Source organism: Misgurnus anguillicaudatus, chromosome 1 (genome assembly GCF_027580225.2).
Source record: "Misgurnus anguillicaudatus chromosome 1, ASM2758022v2, whole genome shotgun sequence".
NCBI classification, from domain to species: domain Eukaryota; kingdom Metazoa; phylum Chordata; class Actinopteri; order Cypriniformes; family Cobitidae; genus Misgurnus; species Misgurnus anguillicaudatus.
In genome coordinates, this window is record NC_073337.2 from 21,834,382 (window position 1) to 21,847,221 (window position 12,840).

General features: G+C 38.5%; 1 protein-coding gene across 2 annotated transcripts in view; it reads right to left on the reverse strand.

Annotated features, from left to right (window-relative positions):
* The window catches only part of nup37 (nucleoporin 37), a 32,518-nt gene that overhangs the window by 10,456 nt on the left and 9,222 nt on the right, over positions 1-12,840 (reverse strand). For both annotated transcript variants that reach the window (XM_073868173.1, XM_073868168.1), the window contains exons 4-5: positions 4,548-4,620; positions 952-1,046 (exon numbers count right to left, since the gene is read on the reverse strand). In XM_073868173.1, the coding sequence (XP_073724274.1) occupies positions 952-1,046; positions 4,548-4,620 (168 nt within the window). The remainder of the gene's footprint in view (positions 1-951; positions 1,047-4,547; positions 4,621-12,840) is intronic.

A 12,840-nucleotide genomic window follows, 5' to 3' on the forward strand; every position in this document is an offset into this window, starting at 1 on the left:
TTCCAGCAGAGAAGCAACGCATTATTGAAACGGTCTCACCCTTGACTACAATAAAGATCAGCGATTCCTCCTTTCATCACAGTCTGAAACCTAACCAACTTCAATAAAACAGCTACGTAGAGTTGAGGAACTCAGAGTGCTTTGGGTCTATAATGTGCACCACCCCATAATATAGCAAGGCAATGGGTCAGCAGTATCAAGGGGCTGACAGTGGCGCTCTGTGCACCACAAAACCCATCAGAGCAGAACTTCAAGCACACAGAACCTGACGTAGGGTTGATGTGGACACTGATGGTGAATATGCTAAGAAAAAAATTAAAAAATAAATAATCATCTAATCATATTAAGAAACCAAGATCACGTCCAAAATTTAAGACGTACCCCATAAAGCTACAAAGGTAGATTCTGTGTGAAAGCTCCAGCTGCTGAATGTTGGATTTTGTTGAGGGAAACTACCTTCTTGGTCTCCATCCACCTTGAACCCATTAGGGTTTGCGAACTCGGCCATCGAGTTGCGGCAGGCCACAACGCTGCAGCGTCCAGGTGTGTCAGTTACACGCTTCTGACGCAAAAAGGGAAGACCCGAGACTCCAGGAGCGTTTTCTTACATTACCTCTGACTGCTGGGAAACCGCATTTACCTCAGGCGCTGATTGGTGGGGCCACATATGAGGTGCTCATTAACTGCAGCCGTGGAGAAGAAAAGCCACGGCTGCTGATTGGATTTCCACGTTTAACCAATTACTTAGAAAAACCACGCGAGCAACCGGCGGTTGACACTTACAGAGAGCAACGGCCGGCCGTGTTGTGCTAAGTGTTGGGTTTCAGTGTGGAAATTTGGTCAAGTCTTTCTGCATCATTAACGTAGAACAGAACACGCACACATACATTTGACACACGCACACACACTTTATATATGCCCACACTTATACATATTGACAAAGAGACAAACCTGCAAGTGTGGTCATCACTGACAGAAGCTATTTGCTTTCCTTCTATAGGTTCAAACACTAACTGGTTGATGTAGCTGGTATGGCCCTCCATGACCTAAACAACACAAGTAATGATAGAAAAGCGCATTTAAAGGGACAGTTCACATAAAAATTTGTCAAGTTGTTGCAAACCTGTCTAATTGTATTTGTTCTGCTGAACACAAATGAAGATATTTAGAAAAATATTTGTAACAAAGCAGATCCGGGGCACCACTGACTTCTATACATAGGAAAAATTGTACTACGGAAGTTAATGGTGCCCCAAATATATTTTTCCAAATATCTTTACTTGCATTCAGCAGAACAAAGACATTTATACAGTAAATGATATAGTAATGAATTTTCAAATAGAATATATACATATTTAGGGCTGTGCAAAAATAAATTTTTTCACAATAGTGTATGAAGAGTGTATGAAGATCCATTTTTTTTACATTTTTGTCAAAACATCTTTATTATTATGTTATCATGTTATTATTTTGTTTTATGGTGCTACTTAGCTGTATTTTTTAAGTTATGAAGATTTTAAATCAAAACAAACCAACTGCAGTTGCATTGAGATTAATTGGAATGCACAACCAAAAAACGCGATTTCTGAACAATTAAAAAAACGGTGGTTATCTCGTTTTGCAACGAAACTCTTCGTATCGATATTTTTTAAAACCCATCAAATCCCTCTTTGTGCATCAAACGAGCTCCTCCGCCGCTGCTGTAGTTGACGCTGTCCAGTTGTCTGTCATATACGGCCATTCGGCCAATGTGTCAGAAGTAAGCGGGAGTGAGAAAATGGCAGAAAATTTAAAAACACCTACAGCTTTTAAAGTCGACATGTGGAAGCACTTTGGCTTAAATTTTTTTTTTTTTTGTAAAGTAAGCTCTAATTTTTGCATTTTTGATATGAAAAAAAGGAAAAGTATTGCATTGTATCGTATCGTGATATGGCCATGCATCGTGATATGTATCGTATTGTGACGCCCTTGCCAATACCCAGCCCTATACATATTACACCTTCTTGTATGTATAAAGTATGTATTAGCTAAAATTGTAAATCTTTACCCCATTTACCGATAAGGGAGATTTTTTGCAATAGTTTGGAATAGAAACATAATAATTATGAATTATTGAAAAGCTGAGACTTTCCATCATAACTAGGGAGCGAGTGCGAGTCCCATCTGCCCTGATTTTCTGAGAATTTTTTTTCAGAAATCAGAAAAAAAACTTTTTCAATCTAACAGTCACTAAAGACAGGTAGATTTAAATAAATAATGCGAAAACTAAAACAGAACTAGTAAAGGCGTGCATTTTTCTCACCAAATAAACACAATGAAAAGTATTTATTAATGTACACTTATTTTAACCACTTTAGCACTATAATACAATATTAACTCTTTCGCCGCCATTGACGAGATATCTTGTCAATTAAGAGAAACCGCTTCCCCGCCAATGACGAGATTTTCCGTCTTTCCGCAATACCGCTATTATCCATCAGGTGGCGCACTTCCGCAACTTATACAACCCGGAAGTAGTGCCTCACGTGAAAGAGAAAGAACTCTGTGTATGTTTTAAAAATCACTATGCATCTGATCTCTATCAAAAGTCCTTGGCAAAAATGGAATTATCTCTGCTTTTTGCTTAAAATTGGGTGTTTTTGAAGAAACCTACCCATGTTTGAGAGGTGATTACAAGAGAACTAATGAAGGTAGGATGAAACGTTTTTTGTTTTTTTGAAAGCAGAGGATCTGTTCTTTCATCTGATATATTGTTTGTTTATGTATTTAAAGAAGAACATTTTCTGGAAGGCATTAAACTTTTGTAAAAATAATGAAAAATGCTGGCGCTGACTGGCAACTTTTTTTTTTAAAACGCTGGCGGGGAAAGAGTTAAAAATAATATTATATATATATATATATATATAACAGAAATATCTACCTACAGTACATATATTTTACAATAAACTTAAAGAGCACCTATTTCATTGCTAAAATCAACATTATTTTGTGTATTTAGTATAATACAATGTGTCCGCGTGGTTTATGGTTAAAAACACATTATTTTCATAGCGTAAATTTTTGTAGCTCCAGATTTTGCTCTCTTCCTAAAATGCACAGATTTTGTACAAAACTGTCCCTGATTGGCCAGCTAACCTGTACATTGTGATTGACCTGAAAACCTCTGACGTCAGCTGAAAATGCGACGCTCCTTATTATGTTTGAAAGATTCGTGCACAATGCAATGCTAACATGAGCTACATCACCAATCCCAGGAAGTAAACAGTTGCCTACAATCCGTGTGTTTGTTGAAGTCCAAAAAAAGAGAATTACGTTGGAGACGACAACTCACTAGTGATGCACCGATGTATTGGCCGACGATATTTATCGGCCGATTTTTGATGCATTTGAAACCATCGGCATATCGGCAATAGCATGAGAAAGGCCGATACAGATTGTTTATTAATTAACCGTATAAAGGCAATGAGTTACATGTCTGTTGTTTATTTAAAATGATTTAATGTTCTGGTGTGCACTTTACTTAAGCACCGACAGAAAACCTTTGTTGAGCTGGCTCAAATCTCTTGGACAATAAAAGAAACAGACTGCACTTTAGTGGGGGAAAAGAAGTCCAACTTTTTTTAAGTAGCAATATTTATACTCTGTTTAAAGCAATAGCACTGGCATTATTTATGTTTATTAAAGAAATCCATTATATGTAAAAAAAAAATGAGTTAATGTTGTTAATAAAAGAAATGCTGAATAGCAAAAACCACCTTTGAAGGTTGTCATGTTGTCGTCTTATATTTGTTTTAGCTTAATTTGTGCCTCTCTTATTATGTTGGTCAGTTGAATGTTAATTAGATCCAATCCATGTTCAGTAAAAATAATTTGATGCAGAAATAAACTAGCTAAAAGACCTACTGTATAGTATTGTATACAAGTGTTTAATATCGGTATCGGCCAGAAGTTGTATGTTTAAATCGGCCCCAAAAGATCCTATCGGTGCATCCCTACAACCCACGTCATCCTTTACTTTGGGGTTTGTACATTTTGCATATCGTTAACATGTACTAACACAAACTTATGCACCAAAGGAAATATTATAATCATGAATCGAACCATTGGGGCCCTTTAAGAATATATTGATAATGTCACATGGATAGATATAGAAAATGATTGATAATGCAAATAAACGAATTTAAGTTAAAGTGACAGTATTGAATTCATTGCATCACACTATTTGTAAAAGTTCCTTGATACATTTTGAATTTACCAACAAATATTCCCAGAACATAATGGGAATAAAGTGCATTAATGGTAAGCCATTGACTTCCATAGTATTTGTTTATCCTACTATGCAAGTCAATTGGTAACATCAACTGTGTGCTTACCATCATTTATAAAAATATCTTCTTTTGTGTTCAAGAGAATAAAGAAACTCATACAGGTTTAAAACAACGCGAGGGTGAGTAAATTACAGACTTTTCATTTTTGGGTGAACCATCCCTTTAAAAATCATTGCAGTATTAAGAAATCACTGGGAATATATAGTGAATATGTAATACCTTTGATTCATGTTTGTTCTGGAGGTCTGATGTCCACAGCCTGAGCTTTTTATCAGCTGCTGCAGTGCAAAACCTGGAACAGGAACATAAAAACCCCTGAAGAGCATTTAGACTTAGGAGAACACCACTGTTTATGTAGGTGTGAGTCAAAAAAAAGTTTTATCACTCAATTTGCACATTTGTGAGTTTAAAATCCAACTGACCCTAATAAAAGAGCTCTGCTACTAATCGTACTATTCTCACAATTCCGCGATCACACCTTTGGTTAGACCCTCACACGCAAGTTTTAATGATGCTGCTACACCACACACACAGACAAAAAGACTGCTATGGTATAACAAGAGAATATTAACAGTTACAAGTCCAATTTCATTACAATGTCACTAAATATGACCCTGCCTGTGAAAACCCATAGTCACCTTATAGACCTTTTGCGAGTCGACGTCACAGTTACGTCACGCGCGCATGTGGTGGCAGAAAATCAGTGGAAATGAATGAGACACGAGTGAAACGAACAATATAACTCACTAGAAAATGTTTTATTGTGCTGTTGAGTGTCAGAATAGGAATGCCAAAATAGATGACCTTCATTTTTATAGTATACCGTCGTCGAAGACACCATTTGAAGATAAACGTAGGTGTTTATGGTTGCAATAAAAGCCCTCAACCGGACAGACAGTGATGAAATCATTTGGAAATCTTTGAATAATTACAATAGAAAAATATAGCTGCAAGCAGCGATACCGGGGTCAAGCCAAACATGGCAAAAAATGATTCATACGTGATGACTGTCATGATTTAAGATCTAAGTTTGCATTAGTTTTATGAAAAAATAGCAATTTTTTCGTATCTTGAGACCACTAGGTGGCGCTGTGCCGAAACAATAGATGGTGCCTCAGGTCATGACTGTGATGACACATACCAAATTAAGTGTAAATACGATAAACCGATACGGAGATATAGCCTTAAATGACTTGACCACTAGGGGGCACTGACCAAACAATAAATTGTAACTCAGGCCTTGATTGTGATGACACCCACCAAATTTGGTGTAAATACGATAAAGAGATGCAGAGATATAGCTTCAAATCTCTTGACCACTAGGGGGCGCCGAAAAGTTTACAAGTCCTCTCAGAACATGTTGCTGATGAACCATACCAAGTTTCATAACAATACGCAATTGCGTTTCTGAAATACTTGAACTTAAAAAAAAATTCAAAATGGCCGACACACAAAATGGCCGACCAAAAACCATTTGGTATCGTTTGACTCGCCATGCCTCACGAAATCTAACAAGACCAGTCTCATAATTTTACATTCAAATTTGCAGTAGTTATAAGCAAAAATAGACATTTTTTATATCTCGTGACCAGTAGGGGGCAGTGTGACGAAATGGTGCATGCACCCTCAGGACATCACTGTTATGACATATACCAAGTCTCATATTAATACGCAAAAGTTTTGCGAAGATACAGGCTCAAACACATTTTGGCGTGCTCGCCCTCGCATTCTTTGATGCGTTATACGACAACGGATAGGTCTACCGAAAATCTTTTGATAACTTTTTGTCTAGAGTGTCTCTAGATGATGCATACCAAAAATCAAGCCAATCACACGAGCGCTCTAGGAGGAGTTCGAAAAAGTAGATGTTCAATATAATTCAAAATGGCCGACAGGAAGTAGGTTTGACTCAGACATATTTGATACCGTCGGACTCAGCATGAGCCAAGGAATCAATAGAGTGAAGTCTTATGTCATAGTGGCAATTTAATCAAATGATATAAAGATTTTAAACAATTTATTTACATATCCTGACCACTAGGTGGCGCCGTCCTAAAGATTTATAGGTGCGCTCAGAACATGTCACCGATGAACCATGCCAAATTTCGTAGCGATACGCCATTCGGTTTGTGAAATACTGAACTTAATAAAAAAATTCAAAATGGCCGACACCCAAAATGGCCGACCGAAAACGGTTTGGTATCGTTTGACTCGGCATGCCTCAAGGAATCTAACAAGACCTCCTTCATGATTTTAGACTCAAGTTTGAAGTAGTTATAAGCGAACATAGGCATTTTTCGAATCTCGTGACCACTAGGTGGCGCTGTGACGAAACGTTGCAGGCACCCTCAGGTCATGACTGTTATGACATATACCAAGTTTCGTGTCGATATACAAAAGTTTTGCGAAGATACGGCCTCACGTCCGTTTTGGCGTGCTCGCCGCCATATATGTTGTCAATTTATATGAGAACGCATTGGTCTATCAAAAAGCTTTTGATAACTTTTTGTCTTGGGTGTCTCTAGATGCTACATACCAAAGGACATGCAAATCGGACAAACGGTCTAGGAGGAGTTCGAAAAAGTAGGTTTTACGAAAAATTCAAAATGGTGGAAAGATGTGCATGACACAAATGACATCAATGTGTGCAATTGAATCATCATCAGCCAAGGATTCAGAGGAAACAAGAATTTAGTTTCTAGGACTCACGAGTCAGAAGTTATGAGCATGAACATTAGTGGATTTTTGGACTGTTGGTGGCGCTAGAGGGTTTGAGTCAGACACACCAATGTTGCTATAGTAACTTCTGAGACTGTCCTCTACATGTGTGCCAAATTTCATAACTTTCCTATGTACGGTTCTATGGGCTGCCATTGACTTTTGGGTGGAAGAACGAGGAAGATAAATAATAAATATAGCTGCAAGCAGCAATGCCGGGGTCAAGCCGAAAAGGGTACAAAAGGATGTAAAATTGAGATTGGATAAGCAGATTGAAGAACCTAAGTAAACCTAATAATTTTAGATGAAAACACAAAAAAGTTATCAACAAAAATAATCTAAGTTCTTGTCTACTACAATCGTCCTTCTGTTATTGACAGTCATGAAACATTAGAGCACTGAAGGACATGTGAGTGGTGTTTGCAGTGGCAAAACATGGGTCACATCATGTTACAACAAGTTTAATAACTCAAAAGAGACCATCCCCGTGTCTCTACGATGTTTTGATGCTGAGATATAGCTTTTGCAAAAACGGTCGATAAGGTATTCTCAATGGTTGCTAGGGAGTAACTTGGCAACCACCAGTGATTATAGTCAAAGCCATGAAAGGAATAATCCATGATGACTCATGGTTTTAGATGTGTTGTTGCAGTAGTTTTAGGCAAAAATACTATATTCTATCTCAAAACCAGTAGGTGGCGCAATGAAAAAATTGTGCATGCAACATCAGGTCATGATTGTGTTACATCTAGCTAGTTTTATGACAATACACTTTAGTTTAGTTAAGAAACAGTTGTATGACCATAAGGCTGGCTTGTTATCAAAGGTTTTGTTCAATTATAAGGCCATCTAGTGGTGCAAGCACACAATTTTTTTTGTGTTGCCTCAGAATGTGCTCATGCATCAGCGTAGCAAATCTGGTGAAAAAATATATTTTCGTTACGAAGTTACAACCATTTATGTGTAAAAAACACAAAATTTGAATGTAATTTTTCGTTTTTTGCAATTTTCGGCAATTTCTGATGAAAATTTTAATATAACGCCAATAGAACTTTTTGTTCAGAAGGTAAGGTTAGTTTCTTCCTATGGTGTTTTCGAGACGATCGGAATAACGCTCGCGGAGATATTCACGCGTGTTTTTTAAGCGCTATTTTGCTGCCCAGGGTTAACCGTAAGGCGAAATCTGGCATGTTTGGTATCGTTGGACTCGGCAACTATTCAGAACTCCAAAGAAACAAGTCCTGTGAAAATACGTCAATCGGAGCCAAAGTTATAGGTGTATAAAACATTTCTCTGGCCACTAGGTGGCGCTGCAACGAAACTGTGCATGCACCCTCGGTTCCTGACTGGCATCAGAAGTACCAAGTGTCGTGTCAATAGGCCTAAGTTTGACGAAGATACAGCCTAAAATCAGTTTTTTTGCGCTCTACGTAAAATTTGTTAAGGCGGTATACGACAACGGATTGCTGTATCGAAATTCTTTTGATAACTTTTTGCCATGAGTGTCTCAAGATGATACATACCAATTTTCGTGGCAATCGGAGAAAAGCCCTAGGACGAGTTCGAAAAAGTAGGTTTTACGAATAATTCAAAATGGCGGAACAATTTTTATGACGGAAAATAACGACATAGGGTCCAATCGAATCGTCTTGAGCCAAGGAATCAGAGGAAGTAAGAATTTTGTTTCTAGGGCTTACGGATCAGAAGTTATAAGCAAAAACATAAGTGCAACTTTGGACTGTTGGTGGCGCTAGTGGGTTAGACATAGAGACTCCAAATTTGCTGTGGGGACACATTGGACTGTCCTTTATCAGTGTGCCAAATTTCATAACTTTCCTACGTACGGTTCTATGGGCTGCCATAGACCGCAATGGCGGAAGAAGAATAACTAATAATAAATATAGCTGCAAGCAGCGATACCGGGGTCAAGCCAAACATGGCAAAAAATGATTCATACGTGATGACTGTCATGATTTAAGATCTAAGTTTGCATTAGTTTTATGAAAAAAAGCTATTTTTTCGTATCTTGAGACCACTAGGTGACACTGTGCCGAAAGAATAGATGGTACCTCAGGTCATGACTGTGATGACACATACCAAATTTAGTGTAAATACAATAAAGCAATACGGAGATATTGCCTTAAATGACTTGACCACTAGGGGGCACTGACCAAAAAATAAATTGTGACTCAGGTCTTGATTGTGATGACACCCACCAAATTTGGTGTAAATACGATAAAGAGATGCAGAGATATAGCTTCAAATCTCTTGACCACTAGGGGGCATCGGAAAGTTTACAAGTCCTCCCAGAACATGTTGCTGATGAACCATACCAAGTTTCATAACAATACGCAATTGCGTTTCTGAAATACTTGAACTTAAAGAAAAATTCAAAATGGCCGACACACAAAATGGCCGACCAAAAACCATTTGGTATCGTTTGACTCGGCATGCCTCACGAAATCTAACAAGACCAGTCTCATAATTTTACATTCAAATTTGCAGTAGTTATAAGCAAAAATAGACATTATTTATATCTCGTGACCACTAGGGGGCGCTGTGACGAAACGGTGCATGCATACTTACGTCATCACTGTTATGACATATACCAAGTCTCATATCAATACGCAAAAGTTTTGCAAAGATACAGGCTCAAACACATTTTGGCGTGTTCGCCCTCGCATTCTTTGATGTGTTATACGACAACGGATAGGTCTACCGAAAAGCTTTTGATAACTTTTTGTCTGGAGTGTCTCTAGATGATGCATACCAAAAATCAAGCCAATCACACGAGCGCTCTAGGAGGAGTTCGAAAAAGTAGGTGTTCAATATAATTCAAATGGCTGACAGGAAGTAGGTTTGACTCGGACATATTTGGTACAGTCGGACTCAGCACGAGCCAAGGAATCAATATAGTGAAGTCTCATGTCTGTGTGGCAATTTAATCAAATGATATAAATATTTTAAACAATTTCTTTACATATCCTGACCACTAGGTGGCGCCGTCCTAAAGATTTATAGGTGCGTTCAGAACATGTCACTGATGAACCATGCCAAATTTCGTAGCGATACGCCATTCTGTTTGTGAAATACTGAACTTAATGAGAAAATTCAAAATGGCCGACAACCAAAATGGCCGACCGAAAACCGTTTGGTATGGTTTGACTCGGCATGCCTTAAGGAATCTAACAAGACCACCTTCATGATTTTAGCCTCAAGTTTGAAGTAGTTATAAGCGAAAATAGGCATTTTTCGAATCTCGTGACCACTAGGTGGCGCTGTGACGAAACGTTGCAGGCACCCTCAGGTCAAGACTGTAATGACAGATACCAAGTTTCGTGTCGATACACCAAAGTGTTGCGAAGATACGGCCTCACGTCCGTTTTGGCGTGCTCGCCGCCTTATATGTTGTCATGGTATACGAGAACGCATTGGTCTATCAAAAAGCTTTTGATAACTTTTTGTCTGGGGTGTCTCTAGATGCTCGATACCAAAGGACATGCAAATCGGACAAACGCTGTAGGAGGAGTTCGAAAAAGTAGGTTTTACGGAAAATTCAAAATGGCGGAAAGATGTGCATGACACAAATGAAATCAATGTGTGCAATTGAATTATCATGAGCCAAGGATTCAGAGGAAACAAGAATTTAGTGTCTAGGACTCACGAGTCAGAAGTTATGAGCATGAACATGAGTGGATTTTTGGACTGTTGGTGGCGCTAGAGGGTTTGAGTTAGACACACCAATGTTGCTATAGTAACTTCTAAGACTGTCCTCTACATGTGTGCCAAATTTTATAACTTTCCTACGTATGGTTCTATGGGCTGCCATTGACTTCAATGGCGGAAGAACAAGGATGAATAATAATAATAATAAGAAAACTAACAATAACAATAGGGTTCTACGCCCCTTCGGGGCTTGACCCCTAAATATAGCTGCAAGCAGCGATACCGGGGTCAAGCCAAACATGGCCAAAATCGATTCATACGTGATGACTGTCATAATTTAAGATCTAAGTTTGCATCAGTTTTATGAAAAAATAGCAATTTTTTGTATCTTGAGACCACTAGGTGGCGCTTTGCCGAAACAATAGATGGTGCCTCAGGTCATGACTGTGATGACACATACCAAATTTAGTGTAAATACAATAAAGCGATACGGAGATATAGCCTTAAATGACTTGACCACTAGGGGGCACTGACCAAACAATAAATTGTGACTCGGGTCTTGATTGTGATGACACCCACCAAATATGGTGTAAATACAATAAAGCGATACGGAGATATAGCCTTAAATGACTTGACCACTAGGGGGCACTGACCAAATAATAAATTGTGACTCAGGTCTTGATTGTGATGACACCCACCAAATTTGGTGTAAATACAATAAAGAGATGCAGAGATATAGCCTTAAATGACTTGACCACTAGGGGGCACTGACCAAAAAATAAATTGTGACTTAGGTCTTGATTGTGATGACACCCACCAAATTTGGTGTAAATACAATAAAGAGATGCAGAGATATAGCCTTAAAATACTTTACCACTAGGGGGCACTGACCAAAAAATAAATTGTGACTCAGGTCTTGATTGTGATGACACCCACCAAATTTGGTGTAAATACGATAAAGAGATGCAGAGATATAGCTTCAAATCTCTTGACCACTAGGGGGCACCGGAAAGTTTACAAGTCCTCCCAGAACATGTTGCTGATGAACCATACCAAGTTTCATAACAATACGTAATTGCGTTTCTGAAATACTTGAACTTAAAGAAAAATTCAAAATGGCCTACACACAAAATGGCCGACCAAAAACCATTTGGTATCGTTTGACTCGGCATGCCTCACGAAATCTAACAAGACCACTATCATAATTTTACATTCAAGTTTGCAGTAGTTATAAGCAAAAATAGACATTTTTTATATCTCGTGACCAGTAGGGGGCAGTGTGACGAAATGGTGCATGCACCCTCAGGTCATCACTGTTATGACATATACCAAGTCTCATATTAATACACAAAAGTTTTGCGAAGATACAGGCTCAAACACATTTTGGCGTGCTCGCCCTCGCATTCTTTGATGCGTTATAAGACAACAAATAGGTCTACCGAAAAGCTTTTGATAACTTTTTGTCTAGAGTGTCTCTAGATGATGCATACCAAAAATCTAGCCAATCACACGAGCGCTCTAGGAGGAGTTCGAAAAAGTAGGTGTTCAATATAATTCAAAATGGCCGACAGGAAGTAGGTTTGACTCAGACATATTTGGTACAGTCGGACTCAGCATGAGCCAAGGAATCAATAGAGTGAAGTCTTATGTCATAGTGGCAATTTAATCAAATGATATAAAGATTTTAAACAATTTATTTACATATCCTGACCACTAGGTGGCGCCGTCCTAAAGATTTATAGGTGCGCTCAGAACATGTCACTGATGAACCATGCCAAATTTCGTAGCGATACGCCATTCTGTTTGTGAAATACTGAACTTAATGAGAAAATTCAAAATGGCCGACACCCAAAATGGCCGACCGAAAACCGTTTGGTATCGTTTGACTCGGCATGCCTCAAGGAATCTAACAAGACCAACTTCATGATTTTAGACTCAAGTTTGAAGTAGTTATAGGCGAAAATAGGCATTTTTCGAATCTCGTGACCACTAGGTGGCGCTGTGACGAAACGTTGCAGGCACCCTCAGGTCATGACTCTAATGACATATACCAAGTTTCGTGTCGATACAATAAAGTTTTGCGAAGATACGGCCTCACGTCCGTTTTGGCGTGCTCGCCGCCATATAT